The sequence below is a fragment of the Monodon monoceros genome, unplaced genomic scaffold (genome assembly GCF_005190385.1).
Source record: "Monodon monoceros isolate NGI ecotype Baffin Bay Population unplaced genomic scaffold, NGI_Narwhal_1 Super_Scaffold_13, whole genome shotgun sequence".
NCBI classification, from domain to species: domain Eukaryota; kingdom Metazoa; phylum Chordata; class Mammalia; order Artiodactyla; family Monodontidae; genus Monodon; species Monodon monoceros.
This window is the reverse complement of record NW_021703769.1, coordinates 47,580,571-47,600,851: the sequence shown is the minus strand read 5'-3', so window position 1 is coordinate 47,600,851 and position 20,281 is coordinate 47,580,571. Positions and strand designations below refer to the sequence as shown.

Genomic DNA, 20,281 nt, shown 5'->3' with positions numbered 1-20,281 from the left:
ACAAGGTGACCTCTGAGCTGAGACAGGAAAATGGGGGCCCCGCCCTGGAGGGCTTCCTGAAGGAGGGGGCTCTTTCCAGTGAGCCAAGCGGTGAAGGGCACTCGAGGCTAACGCAGGAGCACCAGAGGCCCCGGGGAGGCAGTGAGGAGCAGGCGTGTCGGGGAGCAGACTCGGGTCTGAAGATTGGGAGCCACCTGCACTTGAAGAGGCGGCCCTCCCAGGGCCGCATAAGCGCTGAGAGCCCGTGAAGACCCCCTGCGGCTCAGGCAGGAGGATGCCGTGGGGGAGGCAGGGCCCCAGCTGGACGCACTGCCAGACGTCTTGCCTTAGGGCCAAGGCCTGGAGCCCCAGGGGCTGCGCCTGTGTCTCATGGCCGGGAGGCCGTGCCTGGGCAGGGCTGGAAATGCGTCTGGTCGGGGAGGGGGAGGGCGAGGGGCAGGGCGAGGGGGAGGGGGTCTGTGGGTCAGCTGCGCTAGGGTCTGGAAACTCAAGTAGCCGCCCCGGAGGGGAGCAGCAAGTGTCCTACACAGGCAGCAGCACCTAAGGGGCTTCCTGTTGCAGGGTGCACCCCCCACCCCACACCTGCTGTCCAGCCCGAGGTGGCCGGAGACCCCAGCAATAGCCACCATCACCGTCAGAGGCTGCACCTGCTCACTCATGACACGTCCAGCCCACCCTAATCTCAGGGGCCAGCACGAGGAACTGGCCGGGGAGCCACACAGCCACCAGCCACAAAAACAGTCACTCCCCTTTCCTCTCACGTGAGCTTTATTTTGGGGTCAACACATCTTCTCAGGTTGTCCAAAAAGAGAATACAGAAAAACAGCCCCCAGAACCACAGACTCCACAGTCGCTGCTGGCCGCGGGCCCTTGGGGCAGGAGGCCTGTGACTCACAGCCCACTTCCATGGGGCAGAGGCTCCTGGCCTGGGACGCGCCAGCAGCCGGGCAGAAAGGGAAGCGCAGTCGGCTCTTGGGAGCAGGGTGAGTGGCTCTGCCCGCCCTGCATCCAATCAGCAACCCGAGGCCGCGGGGGACACTCCCGAGAGAGAGGACGAAGGCCACCGGACAGGAGGCTGCACTAGGGGAGGCCTCAGAGACTGGCCTTCCCCTTCCGCCTCCTGGGTGGAGCCTGACCAGGAGCTACCACGGCAAAGCCTCGTCTTCCGCTCCCGCCGCCCATCTGTCCCCCACTGAACAAACCTTCCCGTCTGGCCTAGAGCCGCGGCCGTCGCTCAGGACAAACTCTGACGCCTTGTGAGTGAGCGACGCAGGCGCCCAGACGTGTGGGATGTTCCGAGGACCCAGCCGCCTCCCTGCGCCCGCTGTCCCGCGGAGGAAGCGGGGACAGGGCGAGGGCCACGCAGGGCGCGATGCTGGGAAGGACAGCTTAAACGGGGAGGGACCAGCTTTCTGCAGGGGACCCGGACCTCCTCCTCACAAGGAGCGGCCGCGTGCCGACCCCTCCTGAACGAGGCCCCCAGCCCGTCGGGGCAGCACGGGCCCTCGAGACCAGTGTTCACTGGGTACATATGTGTCACGTGCTGAACCACCACGGGACCGCTCCCCAGACAGCGGAGAAGGGGCAGCAGCCCCGCTAAGCCCTCCCCACGGCTTTCTGCTCCAATTCTCAAGAAAAGACCCTGGGACCCACCGTGCCCACCCTCCTCTCAGGGCATCACCCTAAAAAGACGGGGCCACAACCGCAGGGCCGACTGTCCCCTCCAACCCGTGCATTCCCAGTCCCGAGAGGGACCCCGCTGTGCAGGGGTCCTCACGCAGCCACAGCCCCCGGGCCGACCCGGCGCCGGCCCTACCTTGTTGAGCTCCCTCAGTTTGCTCTTGGCGGCGGCCGCGTCCTCCTGCTCTGTGGCCAGCAGCTTCTCCTTCTCTTCCAGCTGGCGTTTCAGAATCGCCACGGGGTCACCCTTCTGAGTGGCCTAGAGATGCCCACAGAGCCGCGTTAATGGGGTGGGCAGACGCCTAGTTTGAGACTCACCCCATCAGACCCCGACCCAAAAGCAGAGCGGCGGCCTGATGGCGCACGAGCGGTGCCATCCCGACGGCACACACTTCTGGGGGCGGCCCCCGCCTCTGCCGCCCGGTCGGCCAGGCCTCGGGCCCAAAGCTCTGGACCCCTGGGGTAGTTGTGGGAGCATGGTTCTTCCCTAACCCCGGTCGATGGTGGCCAGGGCCTCTTCCCGGCCTGCTGGGGGCCGTCGGCCATCGTCCCTGGCTTGGTGCCCATCCCTCAGCTGCTGGGGGCGGCCTGCAGGCTGCCAGCTGAAGCCTGGAGGCCCGGGCACGGGGTGGGGGTGGGGGGTAGGTACCTGGGGACAGCGGCCTGAGCTGAGTTCAGGCCTCTCTTGTTGGAGGGGAGTGGCCACCTTGACCTCCGGCCACTTCAGGCCCAGAAGACGGCCCAACGCGCACTGAGCGAGGAGCTCCTGTGACCGCAGGGCCCGTCACCACTCAGCAAGGGCTAGGGCGGGGTGGGGGGGCGGTGACCCAGTGGCCTCAGGACACTCCCAACATCTCTCACCACTGAGGTGCCACAAAATCCTCCAGCAAAATTACCTACAATTCCAGCTGTTTAAGGAACAACCATGCCCCACGGCACCTCCTGGGGCAGCTCGTGGCCACAAGCACCAGACAGAAAGAAACCAGGGAGACAAACACCCTCCTTCCTGAGCCCGAGCCCCGGCCACAAACCAGCGGATCCCACCTCCTGGCCCCCCAGACGCCCCGCCCCGGCCCGTAACAGCCCTCCTGCTGCGGCGGCTGGGCTGCGGCTGAAGCAGAAGCATCTGCGGGTGATTCACGCAGCCCAACCTGGGGAAGGGCAGAGTTTCCCCGAGAGGCAGGTGGAGGTGTTCCAGGAACACTCCGCGCAGCTTGTCAAGTCGGGTGCGGCCGGCCTGCGGGGCACCATCCAGGGGAGGCCGGGGCCCAAGACCAGGAAACCACTGCCACTCACTGGCCCCTGGGGTGGGGGGAGGGCCCACCTTATGCCACGTGTCCTGGACAACACCTGCTTTCTCAGACAGGATCTCGATGAGCCGCTGGGCCTCGCCCTCGCTGAACACCATGCTTCCGACCGTGGAGACCAGCGTCTTGTAGGGGAGGCAGAGCGGGCTGTCGGTCTCCGGGGGCCCTGCACAGAAGGGAAGGGGCAGGGACTCACACTCGGGCACCAGCCACCAAGCCCGTCACACCCCAGAGCAGCAGAGGCCAGTCAGAGCCGAGGTCTCTGTCCGGCTGCCCAAGGTCTGCGGGCCGAGTGCAGCGAGCACGCCCTGGGGTCTCAACTGGACTCAGCTCAGGTCCTGCTCAAAAACAGCAGCGGGGAAGGTCCCCAGGAAAGAAAGGCTGAGTATTCCTGGGCTGGAGGAGATGTCCCCCTACTTTTTCATCATCAAAGTGAGCAGACTTGGGCAAGGCATACTTTCCCATAGGTGCTTTTTTCCTTCCTTCTTTTCCCAGCAAACTGCCTGGGCCAGCTCTGGCCGTGCGCCACCCAGCGAGGCTCACGCCCCTGCCAAGACCGAGCCCCACCGGCGGGGAGCAGGAGGCTGCCTCCCCGACGCCCTGGTTCAGACCCTCTATTTCCAGCCCTCCCTGGACGAAGCTTAAGGCAGGTTTCAGGACAGGGATGGCTGGGTTCGTCCAGAACAGGGCTGCCCGCTCGCCGGTCCATTAGCGCGTGACCTTGCTGGAGGACACAGAGCCATGTGCCAACAGCCAGCTGTCACTCCTGGACGCCCGACGCCCCCGCGATAGCTTCACTCTCACGCAGCCCCTCACACAGCCCCAAAGACACGAAAGGGCGAACAGAGACACCCCCCCCGCCCCCGCCGTCTGGCAGCTCCTCGCACTGAGCTCCCCAAACTGCCCACGAGCTGTGGAACGACAGGGCCCCAAACGAGCTGAAACAAAGCCAAGCGGCCGCCTGCAGCGGCACCTGCAGCCAAGCCCACCTCACTGAGGACAGCTAGGGGAAGGTTTCCATGGCAACCTGAAATTCTCTGGCTTGTCACAATATTTTCACTCCCTAGTCACAATATTGTCATTACAAGTCAAAGCACTTAGCAGGATCCCCTAATAAAGGGGACGTGGCACGTGGCGAGCTGGTTGCTACGAGCACCTTCACTTTAGAACTTTTTACCCCGCGAAGCTCGGGAATAAAAATAACCATGTTGGGCTTCCCTGGTGGCGCAGTAGTTGAGAGTCCGCCTGCCGATGCAGGGGACACGGGTTCGTGCCCCGGTCCAGGAAGATCCCACATGCCGCGGAGCGGCTGGGCCCGTGAGCCATGGCCACTGAGCCTGCACATCTGGAGCCTGTGCTCTGCAACGGGAGAGGCCACAACAGTGAGAGGCCCGCGTACCGCAAAAAAACAAAACAAAACAAAAAACCATGTTGACATTAAAGGCCTAGGAGCTTGAGGGTGTCATGAAAACTGGGAGGTGGGGGGAGGCCCCCTTCAACCTTCATTCTTTTCACTGAAATATGTACGTAAAATAATTTTAATGGTAAACTTCTGCACCCTAGAGAAAATTCAAGTACAGCTAAGCCAAAAGAGAAGGAACCACTTGGACGAAAACCTCATGGTCAGCAGTTTGGTCTCTGGGCTTCCTGCTCCGCCCCGTCGGCCTGCAGACCGATGTTTCTGCCAGGGTTTTTCAGAAGAGGGAGGTCGGCCGGAGTCAGACTGGGCAGGATGGCCTCTCTGAAGCTGGCCACTCAGATGTTTTCCTCTGCGGACTCAGAGAGGCCTGCTCCTGCGCTGCCCCCAGCCATGCCGGCTGCCAGGCACCTGCCACGTGGCTAGTGGTGGGAACTGGGGTGGCTCCCAGGGGAGCACACACCAGATTGTGAAAACTTGGTATGGAAAAACAAAAGAATGTAAAATACCTGCAATAATTTTTTTATATTGATTGCATATTGAAATGATAGCATTTGGGGTAACTGGGTTAAATGAAATATATTAAAATGAATTCCATGTGTCTCATTTGCCTTTTTTAGTGTGGCTCACAGTGTATTTCTGTGGGGCAGGCTGGCTACTCCTTTCCAGCCCTGGGGCCCCAAAGCACCGCCTGCTGAAGCCCTGGCAGCCCCGTCCCTGCAGAAGCCCCAGAGTGACCATCCTCCTAGGCCCCAGGGCCACTGCTGCACTGCCCCCCACCCACCTGGGGGAGGGGACACAGACCTGGATGACACAGCTACGCTTCCCTATGGAATGCCGCATCCTTCACGGCCACTACCCCAGTGGTCTCACAGACGCATTCCCTCCAGGAGGGCCCTGTGCACAGAACGTTCCTGAGAGTATTCTGGGAGTGTCATTCTAACACACGTTTGTTAAAACTTTCTCATGTAATTATACTAAATTGTATTAGATGTCCTAGTGAACAAAGTCACGAAAACCTGTAACAAGTGGAACACCCCAAAGCTATGTAACGGCAGAACTTAACTCTCCTCGCCCACCCCCCACAGAAACTTCCACGGCCTTCTCCATCCTCATACAAACACTTCAGAATTATTTTTAGAGAGATATGACTTTACTTTTTTTCATTAAGGTAAGAACGGTGCCATCTTTATTAACCCCAAATCGGGGAAAGTAAAACTGAAAGAAAGGAAAGTACTGGGAACCAGAACTCTGGGCCTCACGTGAGTAGCATTTATTTCTGGGTTTCAAGGCCCACGAGGCGGGCACGCTGACCCATACACAAAGGACTAACGTGCCCTCTGGCAAAGGCTCGAAGGCTAGAAATAATCCTTGGGGTTGTGAAATCTTAAGACCCTAAGAGAAATTTGTCAGAGACTCAACATCTATTCTGTGAAGCCACAGGCTTCACAAGGACCACGTAGCAGTGAACTCCCTTGAGACAGAAGCAGCCAAGGCTCCGCCCACGTAGGTGAGTCTGAAATTCCAGGTACGGACGGGCCGGAGGCCTGGGGGAGGAACCAGGCAGCAGAAGGGCACAGCGGCCTGGGAGGGCCGGCGTCTCACTGCTCTGGAGTAACCCGGGCTCCTGCCTGGCCAGGGACACAGTGAGCACCCCAAGTGCTGTGCCCTGCAGGGATGGGGCAGCCTCCCCTGAGCGGGTGGCCTTGGCCATGGTCCTTTCCCTCCAGGTGACAGCTCCCACAGGGTCCAGGCCAGAACCCGCAGAGCTGCGGACGCATGGAGAAGAGCTAGAAACGAGATTGCTGTGTGCCATCTCCTGACCTTCAGTGCTGACAGCTAACTCAGTGAAAAATAAATAAAACCACCACGGAGCTGAACACATCCACGGGCCAATTACGGTCTGCAGGTCATCCCTGCCCTTGGGCTGTGGGCACCCTGGTCAGAGCAAGGCCCCTGGAGCCAGGTGGTCTGGGCTTGAATCTTGGCTCACCTCCCTCCCACCTGCGCATCCTTGGGCAAGCGACTTCACCTCTCTGAGCCTGTTTCCTCGTCTGTCAAATGCGGGCAACGGCAATGTGCTGGGCACAGGGTAAGCACGGCAGAACTGATCAACAGGGCCAGGAGCACCCCACACCCTGACCCCTCCTTGGGCGGACAGCGCCCCAGTGAGGAACTTGGGTGGGGAGGCAGGGGGTGAAGCAACTCTGCCTTCCTCTGCCCCCCCAGCTGGCGCTCACGCCCCCGTGGACAGAGCGCTGGGGCCCACAGCCCCTGCTCGCACCACTGTCTTTGCACACAAGGTCAAGCGGGCAGCGCATTTAGGGAAACGAGGGGCCCTCTGCCTCCCTGGGCTCTGAGCGGAGAAGCACTCAGCGCTTGTATAACGTGCCTCAAACTCCCAAACTACGCTCCCTTTCGTGACCACGCCGGGAGGCTTAATCACCTAAAATTAGACCTGTCCTGCAAAAAGGGCTTAGGAGTCTCCCCTCTCACCGTCGACAGTGGGGTCTCAGCCACCAGGGACTTGGCGCTATTTCAGCAGCAGCCCCTTCAGGTCCGGGCCCTGGAAGCCCTGCCTGCTCGTGCCCGGCTCAGCCAAGCGACAGGGGGCGTCATAACAGCTGCAGGGACTGCGCGCACACAGCTGTGATCGAGGGAGTTACTGCCAGGCCCTGGCACGGGCGTCCAGAGCTCCAGCTCCACTCCAGCTGCTGCTGCAGGTGCCTGGAAGCCCTGTGCAGATGGTCTCCAGACATGAAGTATGCACCTACTGTGTACCCCGCAGTCTGCAAAATCCTGGAAAGACCTGTGGGACTCCTAGCTAGGAGAGGGGAGGAGACCCCGGACACGGAATCAGGCAGCAGAGCCACAGGGCACCTGGGGAAGCAGCCATGGCAGCAATACCGGCGAGGCTTTTAACGCAGGAAATGCTTGCGCCAAACACTACTGGGAGGAGAGCAGGAAGGGGAGGGAGTGGCAGGGATGACCCGAGGCTGGTGGAGCAGAGGCAGGTGGCACTGGCATGGGTCCCAGGGATCCAGGCTTCACCTCATGGGCAAAGGGGCAGTGCCTCAGAGTGAGCAACGTTTGCACTTGAGAACACCCGGGGGCCAAGGCTGGAAGCAGGTCAGGGAGGAGCCCAGGGCCGGGGCTGAGAGCACCCAGGAAGCGGGGTGGCGGTGACAACCCAGGGCTCTGACAGCAGACACGGGTGGGGTCCTGGAGGCCGGAGGAGAACTCCAACGGCAAAGACGCTCACGTCCCAGGGAAGGTCCAGACCGGTTCTGAAGGCCTCCGCTCACACACACAGGTGCAGGCCGAATGGCAGCTGCTGGCTTGGGACCCTGCAGGGGCGTCACTCCAACAGTGTGGGTGGGGGACCTGCACGCTCCCCCCAACAGGAAGCCAGATCCCAGCCTCGGGAAGCCGCCCAGGACATTCCCCAATCACCTGAGCCAAACTCAGGTCAAAGGCCAGGGCCCCAGGAAGGGCCCCTGCGCCTCCTGGAAGCCCAGCACTTCCCAAGCAATCGTCAGATCCAGAAACAGAGCCAAGCCCCCGACTCCTGCTGACCCCAAGTCCAGAGGGCGGCCACCGTGTCCAGAAACAAGGAACCTGGGCCACACCCCCAGCTGCACGTTCACGGATAGTGGCCATGAAGGGTCCTCCTGAGCCTTCGGGAAAGCGACCCTTCGAGGCCCGCGACGGAAGATCCACCAAATGCGTCAAGAGATGGAGCTGCAGCTCCTGCCGCCCTCACGGCTGCTGGTCTGCACCACGGCGGTCAAGGGCAGCACACACGCGGCCGACCCCAAGCCCGGCTCAGGCTGAAGCCCAGCACTGCCCAGGGCTTCTGGCTCCCAACAGGGTGCAGGCCTCAGATTAGCGGCTGCACTGGACCCTGGCAATGGCGTTTTAAGTGCACTGGAGCAAAGGACAAATAATGTCAAGAGCAACCCTACCTGGGGCCTTTGAATCAGGCCTTTTCATTTGGCTGGAGAAAAAAGTAAACTCTTGACAAACTGGGAGATTGTACACATAATGACGTCTAATGGAGTTTTTAAAAAATCCTATAAATTGAATGACTGTATTTTTCTCTTTATACTTTTGCTTTTCCCCCCAAATTTTAACAAAATCAATTTTAAATCTGAAAAAAGAACTAAAACACATCACAGTATTTCTTAAAGAAATACAACCCCTGGAGGGCCTTTGCACAAGCTCCTTCCTCGGGCCTGAGAGAACCAGGAGGTCTGACCTACTGCCTGCAGGAAGGACGGGGGACGTACAACCTCAGCCTCCTGCCCTGGCAGTGACGGGAGCCACAGTGCCACCCCGTTTAAGAGGAGTGAACGGAGAGCCCTGGAAGAACATCTTCCAGCAGGTTCTCTGAGACGTGACACCAGACTCGCTTCCCCAGGGGATGTTTTGTTCTTTCAAAAAGAAGAAAGGGAAAAGTTGAGTTTGAAGAACTTACACAGAAAGTGAAAAAATCTCAGGAGCTCTGCAGTTTTCTTCAGAGCTTCAGACCCTGAGAAACTGAGTTAAGTTCAAAAGAGAGGCTCAAACGTAATCTCCACACCCCACCTCTGTGCCTCGGCCTGTGCACGAGGGGCAGCTGCTGGTGGTTGAGCCTGGGCGGGGGCAGGCAGAGGCCCAGGCCCGGGGTCCCAACTCTCCCTTCTGGGAAGTCCTGAAACAGAGCTGAGCTATGGTTTCTGCTGTCCTAAAACAGGCAAAAATACAAACCCACCTTAAAGGAAGTTGGGGGATAAATGCACAGAAAGAACCCCTCCCCACACACCAGGCTGGAGCACAGTGGGGCCGGTTCCCCGGGACCCCGGCCTCAGGCACAGCAGCCCGCAGGGCACAAAGGATGTTGGGGGCGGGGGGGGGGACAGCAGGAGGCAGGGGTACAGCTACTGTCCAGTCACACGGCTCAAGATGAGGCCCTGTGGGCCACAGACACCCCGACTGAAGGTCTCCTGGTGGGTCTGGCCCCTGTCCTGTTACATTACAGGACACGACCCTATTCCTGCATCTCCCGGGTTCCAGCAGCGGCAGGAGGCCTCTCACAGCACGGAGCTGACACCCCTAGGATGCCGCCAGGTCCCGGATGCAGGAACTACCTTTATCTCTCACCTGACCTCAGTCACCACCATCTGCTGGGTGCCCAGGGACTGGGGCAGCCCAAGAAGCACTGGCCACTTCCCTTCCTCAACCTGCGCCCCCGAAGGAGCAGTTCTCTCTGCGGCTCAGAGGATGCTCAGGGCCCTGAGGTCAGGGCTGGGCTCCCTCCTGGTGCCCGAAGGGGTGGGACCTCCACTTTGGTACGAGGAGGGCCTGTTTCTTCAACTCACAGACAAAGAATGGAGTTTTGGTTTCTCCTCCATTAACAAGAATACGTGTGACAGAAAAACTGGAAAATGCAGAAGGGTGAAGGGAAGAAAATAAAATTCACCTACAGTCCTCCCCGCAAAGATGGCTTTTCTGCCCCGTGGACCTGTGAGCGCATCGGACTCAGCCGTCGTGGGATCGTGCAGGCCGGTCTGAGGGTAGGTACCTCCACCTCCTGGAGGCTGGCTGGGCCCTGACGTGATGGCCTCTGGCCCCTGGTAGATGGCCCACGTCCGTGTTAAGGGCCAGGGTCCGGCATGATGCTGGGCACAGAGTCCAAGAGGAGGGACCCCCGGCCTCAGCCTCGCTCGGCAGTGATGCCCGCAAACCAAGCCCCCGTGGCAGCATGAGTCCCAGGGCTTGGGCCCAACTCAGTTTCCAGAAGGTGCCTCCTGTCTGGCCCAAGTCTGGGCATCCAGTTCCCCAGGCCTGGCCTGCACTGTGTTTGCATGGACTCCCTTCCAGGAGCTGAGGAACGGCCCTGCCGAAAAGGCCCCAAACCACCCCCATGTCCGCTTGCTTCCTGGGCAAGAAGCATGCTTTCCTGATGAACACGAATACTCGCCGCGGTGGCCCTCAGAGAACAAACCAGCAGAGGCCTGGATAGTGCAGCCGACTCGGAAGCTTCCGTTCTGGAAGTTTCCACTTCGTTATGATTCCGTGAATCCCCTCTTCTCCAGACACTGGGAAAAGAATCCGTGCTTCTGTTTCAAAACCAAGTGTTTTCTCGTAGTCCACACCTGGGCTCCTGACGGCCCTGAAATCGCCCCCATCTCCACGGAGCCACGTGAGCACCGAGGTCAGGTTGGGGGAGCGCTCACGTGGGCCCATCACCGCGGGAACCGTCCGCTGCACCAGGCCTCCAGAGGGTAAGGCAGATAGAGCTTGTCTTCCTAAATTAAAAAAGCACCCGCCTTTTGACTAAGCAGTTACCTATCTAGGAATTTACGTTACAGAGATACCCAGTGATACATGTACGCCACTGTAGCATTAATTTCAGCAGCAAAAGAACGGCACACTGCTTCGTGGCATTTCAATAAATGACGTTATGGTCACACCGTGGGCTACGATGCAGCTGAAAGCGGCAGCCCCAGGGTGTACTGAGGAACAAAGGAGGCAAGTCCGTCTCTGCAACGCAGGCCCGCTGCATGTGCCGTGTGATGAGCGGGGCATCTCCAGGGGCCCCCCGGGAGGTCGGTGGTGGCTGCGATGGAGTGGAGAGGAAGACTCTCAATTCTTACCTTCCACGCTTCCATACTGTTTGAATTTTGTTTGCTGGAAGCACGCATTTACACAATAAATTTAAGAAAGGATTAGGAAGGTGGGTGTCCATGTCAAGTCTGGTCAGACCTGTCACACAGCCTCAATTTGCTCCTGTAGGAAGATCAGAAGTTCCGGAATAGCTCCAACTCGGGCCTGCGGAAGCGTGTCCTGTGCCCGCTCTCCTCTGGGGCTCCTGTCAGCAGAGGCCCTGCTGGGACAACCGGGTATCAGGACAACTGAGGGAGCCACCCCAGCTCCAGGGCTGCTCTTGCTGCTGACGTGCCACGTGTGTGGGCTAGCCACAGGCTCTGGGAGCTCACTCACGGCTTCCGTGATGTGCGGGGCGACGGGGAGCTCACTCCCACCCCACTCAGAACACAGACAGAACAAAGACGGAGGAACTCCTGACGCCACCACAGGGCTGCAAAGACAAGTCCATTTTCACGGGGCCTCCTGCAAGGTGACCCAAGAGGCCCCCTCATTCCTGATGGCTCTTGTTTAGAAAAGCTTTGTCCAGTAGAACCTTCTGTGCTGATGGATATGGTCTTCATCTGCACTGTCCAAACAGGTAGCCATTGGCCCTGTGGAACTACTGAGACCTTGAGTGAGGTTTTCACTCTGACTTTTGACTGATTTGAATGTTAACTGGCCCCACGTGACCAGCAGCTCCCGTACTGGTCAGCGCAGCCCCAGAACCTAGCTCTCTGGTGCCAACGGTTAAACCTCGTGGCCCTGGACCCTCCCCTGCCCAAGCCCGGGTCCCCTCCCCCAAGCTCCCTCCCGGCCTGCTCTGCACCAGCGACACAGACCCCCCAACCATCTCCCTCATCCCCGCAGCATGGTCATCAGGACACCTCACCCCCCAAGGTATTCACACCTCCAGGCCCCTGAGTTTCTGGATGCCCAGGGCCAGCCAGCCAGCTGGGATCTGTCCACAGTTCCCTCGAGGGTGTACCCGTGGCCCTGAAGAAATGGAGTGGGCGGCCCCCAAACCGACTGAGTCCCGGCTGGCAGGCAAGGAGGTCAAGGGCAGGCAGCCAGGGGTCAAGGGAGGAGCACAGAACACGAGGTGTAACTAAGTGAAGGGAACGCGGCCTGCTTCTCACTGGGCAACGCGGCCACAGGGGCCAAAAGCTCGATGTGAGTCAGATGAACTGGACCCCAAGCTCCACAAACAAGCTGTGACTGCAAGGGCAGTGTGGGTCGGTTCCATGAGCCACGGGAAAAGCCGAGCCGCCCGTCCACACCCGTCCTTGTACACTCAACCACCATGGCTGTGGCGGACATGGCTCAGCGGGCAATGCGGGGCAAGTCAGAGCGACAGGCTCACTCTGCCCTCGGGAAGCGGTCCTTCACAGGCACAGCTGCAAAGCTGCTCGAAGCCAAGCCCTTACAGAAAGAGCCCACCTCCCTTTCCTGCCCCCACCCCCAGTAGACTCGGGGCCCTGACCATCGCTGCAACAGCACCGGCATCTCCGGGGAGCTGCTTAGAAACGCAGCACCTCGGGCCCCGCTGGGAACCACTGAGTCTTTATCTTAACAAGACCCCGCACATCAAAGCCTGAGAAGCCCTGCCCTGGGGGGATCTCCACGGAGACGGTGGGGGTGGGGTGGGAGGGCAGCGGCGGACAGGGGCCTGCATCCACTTCGAGGGTCCACCAACCATGGGAAAACGGGGGAAAGCACACGGGGCACAAAAATGAAAAACCGCAAGCATATCCCCCACATTTCCAACTCTTCAGAGTTGAAGACTGAAGCAATTCACCGCTCAGGTGTCACATCACCCGCAGGCCACCCGGTGTGGCTGCGCTCTCTTTGCGGCCTGTCCGCGTGCTACGCGGCTGGCCGTGTGGCCCAGCGCCCCGCCCTTTGTGATTTTCTCCCTGCAACCTCGGAGTCACGGCCCCCTGCCACATGAGTTGATCAGTACTAATTTCGGCCATCTTTCCTATTTTCTAGGGTTTGATTTCTTTTTACGTTAACTCCAATATGATACACACCTGACATTTTCACAGGGACTAAGCAGACCCTTCCAAACCTTAAACATCCTGCCTAGGATCACTGCCTTGACCTGTCCCCTCCCCGCCCTGAAGCGCAGGTGAGATGCAGTCTAGTTAGGACCACTCTCTTCCCTGACCTGCTGGCCTCGGTCCAGCACCCTACTGTAATTACAATAGTTTGGGACTGTGTTCACACATCAGACAGAACCGGCCTTCCAATAGCCACTTAAAAGTCTATTCAGTATTCTTACTTATCCTTCCCTCCAGAGGGGACTTTTAAGCCCACTGAAATTTTGGCAGGAAGAATAGTAAACTACTAAGTTAACTTGGGAATGACTATCATTTTATCTGCAATATTTAATCTTTCTTATCCTGAACCATGGTATTTTTTCTGTTCAAATTTCCTCCTATACCACCTCAGGCGAGCTGCTCTGTGGGTTCACACAGGTCATTAAGTTAGGTCTTCCTTCCAACAAGGTTCTTTATTACCTGCAAATTAGGACAATTTTGCCTTCCTTTCTAATATTATCATGTTTCTGTTTCATACCTTACTTCAATGGCCAAAGCCCTACACAGTAACGATGACCACAGGAAGCTCTAGTCTGAACACACCTGATGCACGAGAAGCCAGAGAACAGGCGGCTCTCACCTGCATCCCTGTCTTCTGCCTCGAATGCCCTCCTCCCAGGGTCAAGTGGAGCATCACCGTGAAGACAGGGCAGCGTGCTCTCCCTCCGCCACAGAGTCAGGGCTGAGGCTGAGCGCCTGGGTTTTCAAAGGGCCTGAGAGGCTGACGTGGCCTGTGGGGCAAGGTGGGCCGGTCCCTGACCCTCACATGGGACGAGTGTTGCCTGAGTAAATGTCCCCCCAAAAGTTGCGACGGAGGAAACAGCAAAGCGGATACAGCTTCACAGAGGGAAAAAACGTAGGGCCCTGCCTACCTGGCACAGATCCAAACGTTTCAAAGCCCCTAATGTACCTCACCAAGACAAATGCAATTAATTTTCCAAATCAACTAATGGCTAATCTAAGAAAGAAAGAAATCTAGACAGAAAGAAGAGAGAGAGAGAGGGAGGGAGGGAGGAAGAAAACATCAGACTACTGTATCAAGTGAGTGATGAATATGAAACAGGAACTCACGGGCCCAATTTCTACAGTAATCCGTATTAAAAAGATAACGGAAAATCATGTTCTACATTATCTAATATATGTATCTGATACACAATATCTATTTTAATGTTCTATTAATGCTCCATTACATAACGGGGGTGGGGGGCGTAGCGAAGAGGGAAAACTGGGAGGCAGGGGTGTGGATGCCATTGTTTCTCAGAAACGTCATCCTACTGCTATTCATGCAACAAACATCTAGAAAAGAACAAAGCTATGCTAAAGCACCAGGTGAGGTAAGAACGCAGAACAGGCTGACAGAACCCAGCCAGACGTTTGAGAAAGACTGCAAGACACGGAACTGTCCTAGACTGGGTGGTGGATGGAGTCACTGCTCCTAATTCCTCACCCCTCCTCAACTCACACCTTTTCCCAGGTCACTCCGCAGTCCCTCCCACTGGGGACAGTAGACTTCCTGCCCCTTGACTCAGGCTCAGTCTCATGGCTGCTCTAGCCAACAGGATGCTGGTTTGAACAGTGCCCTTTCACAGCTCTGCCACAACCATGGGAGGGCCTCTGCCCTCGAGAGTCACTGATGCCTCGGCCAGGGCCCCAGAAGAAACACATAGAAGAGACCTATGTTCAACCTGCAGCAGGAGCTGAACCAGTTAAACTGCAGCATGAAGCAGAGCCACCAGCCGAGATAACCCCGACCAGTCAACCTCCAGCCAAGTCAACAGAAACATGAGCAGGAATAAACGACTGACACTGTGAGACCCTGAATTCTGGGATGTTTGTTATGCAGCCATGTGGCGATAGCTGACTGATACAGATGGCTTCCCCAAAGGGAATCCATAAGCCACTTAAAGACTGCTTTTCCCTCCAAAGTCATAAAGAAATCAAAGCTACTCACCAGGCTCACCTTTCTTCTTAGACCCAGACTTCTTCTTCACAGGAGCTTCTTGCTTTTGTGCCTCCTGGCTCTGGACCATATCTGCATTTTTGCCCTGGATAGGAGCTGACTCTGCCTTTTTACCCTGGTTGGCAGATGCATCCACCTTTTTGCCCTGGTTGGGGGACCCTTCTGACTTTCTGCCCTGGTTCAAGTTTCCCTCTGCCTTTTTGCCTTGATTGGGGGCCCCTTCTGCTTTTTTCCCCTGGTTTGCAACACCCTCTGCCTTTGTGCCCTGATTAGCAACCGAATCTGCCTTTTTGCCCTGATTCTGGCCCCCCTCGGCTTTCCTGCCCTGGTTGGGGGTTCCCTCTGCCTTCTTGCCCTGGTTCTGGGCCCCCTCTCCCTTCTTGCCCTGGTTCTGGGGCCCCTCTGTCTTCTTGCCCTGGTTGGGGGCCCCCTCTGTCTTCTTGCCCTGGTTCTGGGCCCCCTCTGTCTTCTTGCCCTGGTTGGGGGCCCCCTCTGTCTTCTTGCCCTGGTTGGGGGTCCCCTCTGTCTTCTTGCCCTGGTTCTGGGTCCCCTCTGTCTTCTTGCCCTGGTTGGGGGCTCCCTCTGCCTTCTTGCCCTGGTTGGGGGCTCCCTCTGTCTTCTTGCCCTGGTTCTGGGTCCCCTCTGTCTTCTTGCCCTGGTTGGGGGCCCCCTCTCCCTTCTTGCCCTGGTTGGGGGCCCCCTCTCCCTTCTTGCCCTGGTTGGGGGCCCCCTCTGTCTTCCTGCCCTGGTTGGGGGCCCCCTCTGTCTTCTTGCCCTGGTTCTGGGCCCCCTCTGCCTTTCTGCCCTGGTTGGGGGCCTCCTCTGTCTTCTTGCCCTGGTTGGGGGTCCCCTCTGTCTTCTTGCCCTGGTTGGGGGCCCCCTCTCCCTTCTTGCCCTGGTTCTGGGCCCCCTCTGTTTTCTTGCCCTGGTTCTGGGCCCCCTCTGTCTTCCTGCCCTGGTTGGCGGTTCCCTCTGTCTTCTTGCCCTGGTTCTGGGTCCCCTCTGTCTTCTTGCCCTGGTTAGGGGCCCCCTCTGTCTTCTTGCCCTGGTTGGGGGCCCCCTCTGTCTTCTTGCCCTGGTTGGGGGACCCCTCTGTCTTCTTGCCCTGGTTGGGGGCCCCCTCTGTCTTCTTGCCCTGGTTCTGGGCCCCCTCTGTCTTCTTGCCCTGGTTCTGGGTCCCCTCTCCCTTCTTGCCCTGGTTCTGGGCCCCCTCTGCCTTTCTGCCCTGGTTGGGGGCCCCCTCTGTCTTCTTGCCCTGGTTCTGGGCCCCCTCTGCCTTCTTGCCCTGCATAGCACTGGTGGCAGAGGCACTGCCCTTGGCACCCACTGGGGACACAACCACCATAGGGACCTCCTTGGGAGCAGCTTCCAAAATGGCAGCCTTTGAGGCAAGAACCTGGATGGAATTTACTACAGAACTGACTGCTGGTTCCACCTTTGCCACTTTTTTCTCCTTCTTCTTTTTGTCCTTAGGGGAAGAAGCCGTTTTCTCCTGGGGCATGGCTGGTACCGTGGCTACAGGGGGAATGACCACAGGGGACTGGACTGGGGTTGGAGCCACTGCCACTGCAGGCGCCCGCACTGCGTCCTTGGGGAGGATGGTCACATTGGGGCCTGGCTCATGGTCAGGTATCTTCCCGTTGGGTTTCTCGTCCTTTTTCTTGGTCTTTCCTTTCTTCTCCACTGTTTTCTCCTTCTTTTTCTTCTCCACTTTCTGGTGGTGAGTCTTCGCCATCTCCCTGCGCTGGTTGGCTAGAGCTTCTTCATACGACGTCTCCTTCATGGAGAACGTCGACACCAGGAAGATGCCGATGGCGGAAACAACCATGAATCCACCAAAGACCACAACCCCCAAGGTCTGGGTGTCGTAAATATCCATCCTGGCTTGCTTTCCTTTCACCTGCCAAATACATACATGTCAATTATTTTTTGTAGAAACTGAGGTATTCAACAAGCGCCAACCCCACCCCTAACACCTGACTTACGGTTTCACTAATTCTTCAGACTGATAAAGTGAAGGAAGAAACAAACTTAGGCCATCTCCGACGTCACCCATTCTCCCCACCCCCTTCAGAAGTGAGCAACTCTTACGTAAGATATTCCATTAATGCCGGGGAATACGAAGCCATGGAGAGACAGCAGCGAGGAGCTCTATAATCAGGGCACATAACACCCAGGAGACTCAGATGCCATGCTCCCAGTTCACGATGTTCCCCACGGCAGGGGTCAAAGATGCACATGAGCACAAGCACCGGCCAGGTGTGAGACAACTGGGAGTAGTGAGGACTGTGGCAAACTGCCCCACTACATTAGGGCCAGGTGACGCCCAGCCACAGCTGATTCCTGTAGACATGCGGGCACCGTGTTGAGAGATCTTTTGCTTTCTCACATTAGGACAGAAATTTTTATTTTGCTTAACGTGAAGTTGACTGATTTTAAAAATACCATGTGAGTCAAATCAAACACGGCTGCCGGCTCTCAGCCACAGCGTCCAGGCCAGCAGGCCCTCGCAAGCCATCTGACTCTGCTGCCTCCATTTCCTCCAGTGCCGATAAACACAACTACCCAGGGCCAAAGATGAGAACCCATGCATTACAACCCGGAAAGGTGATCAAAAGTTGGTGATGAAAAATGGCCTTTAACCAGTGATGGCTCCGAAGAGCTATGCAACCTGCAAACTTGCACATTAGAAACAGGAAATACCAGTCTTGGGAAGCCGACCAAGTAAGACTCCAGGTTTGGAATTTCACATCCAGAGGCTGCAAAAAGGGAGGAGGACAGTGTCACCAGGTCCACTCCTCGCCCTGGGGAGGGGACCCTTTGCCTGATGACAAACTCGCAATCAAGAGGATGAACCACCCCTTCTTGCTGGCTGGGGACCAAAGTCCACAGGGTCAGAGGTGGCCAGGTCCACACCCATCAGCTGTCAGCCGGGCTAAATCTGACTTCAGTGAGAAACTCCAACAGGTTCATTTCTTGGATACATTCAACTTTGATCAACTAATTTTGATGCTACTACAATCATATTCCAGTCCCCTGAACTGGGGAGTGAGAAACAGCTCCCCCAGGAGGACCAGCAGTGGACCTGAGAAGGGAACGCAATGGTGAGGTGGGGGAGGAAGGCAGCGAGGGGGAGAGCTGAACGGCCCCCGGGTCCCCAGAGCTCAGTTTCTCCATCTTTCTACAGAACCCTTGCGGGAAGAGGGTGGAACGCGCTCTGCTCTCCACGGTGGTAAGTCCCTCAGCTGCGGCTGTGACACTTACTTCACCCAGACTGTCGCCGGGCCTGCAGCTCCAGGTCAAGCTCCACATTCCACTCCTCAGGCCCGAGGTGGACTCCTGGGGCAGCGGGTTCTGACCCCGGGCCATGGGTTCTGGCAGCGAGATACACAGCCAGGGCCCCTCACACATGACAGTCAGGAGAGGTCACCCCACACGAGCCCTTCGGGATCCTCGCAGCCAAGTGCGCAAAAGGCCTGGAGGGGGGTCCCGTGGGTGGGAGGACAGGGACAAGAAGCTGGAACGTTCCAGGCCCTGTTCTAACCCCGCTGCTTGGAGGGCGTCGACCAACTGAAACTCCGGGTCCTCACAAGCACCCCTCAGAACTTCGCCAACATGGACACGTTTCAGGTACAAAGCAACACCATAATCACTATAGCCACCCTATTCAGATGACAAAAACCCTTTGACCTTCTGTACAGCACAGGGAACTCTACTCAGTGCTCTGTAATGACCTACATGGAAAAAGAATCTGAAAAAGAATGGATACAAAACTCCTTTGAAACACCCCTTCTCCAGAGGCAGCACCACGCCAGGGGCCCGGGTCACCCCGGCTGAGGGTCCGTAAGCCCCGGGTGGCGTCCCCAACAAGCCCTGGAGGTCGGGTCCCCTGGAGCCCCAGGGCCACCACCCCCACGATGGGCACCTGCCCCCCACCGTGGGCTCTGCAGATGTGTGGTTTGGTTAGAAAAGCACGGTTGAAAAGTCAGCTTTGACTCTCAAGTTAGGCAAACACGGGATACAAAAATATATTCTCTGTCAGGGGCAGAGTGGAGAAAAGCCAGCTGGGAGAGCACTTCCCTCCGCAGTGGACAGACGGATATCTGAGTCCATCACAGATGTGTCTTCCCAGCTTTGCAGGACCGCTGCTCCAGTGGTGGGGTTGCATCCCCACCACTAACTCCTGAGTACGAGTTTCTTTGAAAGGACGCTTTCACAGGAAGATGAAAAGCCCTAGATTTGTGTTAACTCAGTGAAACAGTGAAGGCTCAGGACACATCACCATCACCACGGACAGCCAAGAAGTCGAGGTGGAAGCCGCCTTCCCGCTGCCCCGCAGAGTCAGCTCCTGCTCGAGGGGCGGGAGTACCACCTGTGCTCACAGGCACAGCAAAACCAGCGATGCCTCAAGGACGCTCTCAAGGTCAGCCTTCAAGGTCGGCCTTCTGGCGCTTCGCTTCTGAAATCCCCACCATGGTAAAAGGCCCCCAGCGGGAATCTCCCACAGGGTTTTCCCAAGGGCCGTGCCCAGGAGGGCAAAGAATCCGGCCAACCGTGCCACTGCCTGTGTGGGCTGACCACAAAGAACCTGCACTCCGTCAATCCCGGAAACCTCTATGAGATGTGCACTCTTGCTTACTGTGGCCAGTCCGCTTAGAGTACGAAGCAGCAAGGTGAAGGCCTGCCAGGGCAGGGGGCAGAAGACTCCCCCGAGGCTCGGGGACCGCTCCCAGGCTTGGCCGACTGACACGCCCTGGGCCACCTCGGGGCTCCTCAGAGAATGGCTTTCCTCTGCTCCTGGGAGTAAGGACTCGGGAACAGAAGTTAAGTGGACGCCCCAGGCACGGACTACATTTGCTGATTTGTGTGGCCCGACCTGGCTTGTCCAGTCTGGCCAGTTCAGTCCAACTTGGCAATGGGGATTTAGGGACGTTTTGCGAAAAGGGCCCTCAACAGCATCCCTGGGACGGGGTCTCATCACTCTCCAGCTGCTCCTCGGGGGCCACGTGTGGGCACTTGGAGAAGCCACGGCAGGGGAGCGAGATGAAGCCTCCCGACTGAGCCCAAGCCCCATTTCCTGGGCGGTAGGTGACTTACCAGGAAGGCACAATCTAAAACACAACGACAATAAAATGGAGACACTAGCAGATGCGGCTGCATCAGGATCACTGTCTCCTTGTTTTTGTAA

The 20,281-nt window shown here is 57.8% G+C and overlaps 1 protein-coding gene across 1 annotated transcript in view; it reads right to left on the bottom strand.

Annotated features, from left to right (window-relative positions):
- Positions 1–20,281, bottom strand: part of RRBP1 (ribosome binding protein 1) — a 59,153-nt gene that overhangs the window by 20,653 nt on the left and 18,219 nt on the right. The window contains exons 2-4 of the mRNA XM_029220509.1: positions 15,085–16,993; positions 3,005–3,153; positions 1,817–1,939 (exon numbers count right to left, since the gene is read on the bottom strand). Of these exons, the coding sequence (XP_029076342.1) occupies positions 1,817–1,939; positions 3,005–3,153; positions 15,085–16,972 (2,160 nt within the window). The 5' untranslated portion in view covers positions 16,973–16,993. The remainder of the gene's footprint in view (positions 1–1,816; positions 1,940–3,004; positions 3,154–15,084; positions 16,994–20,281) is intronic.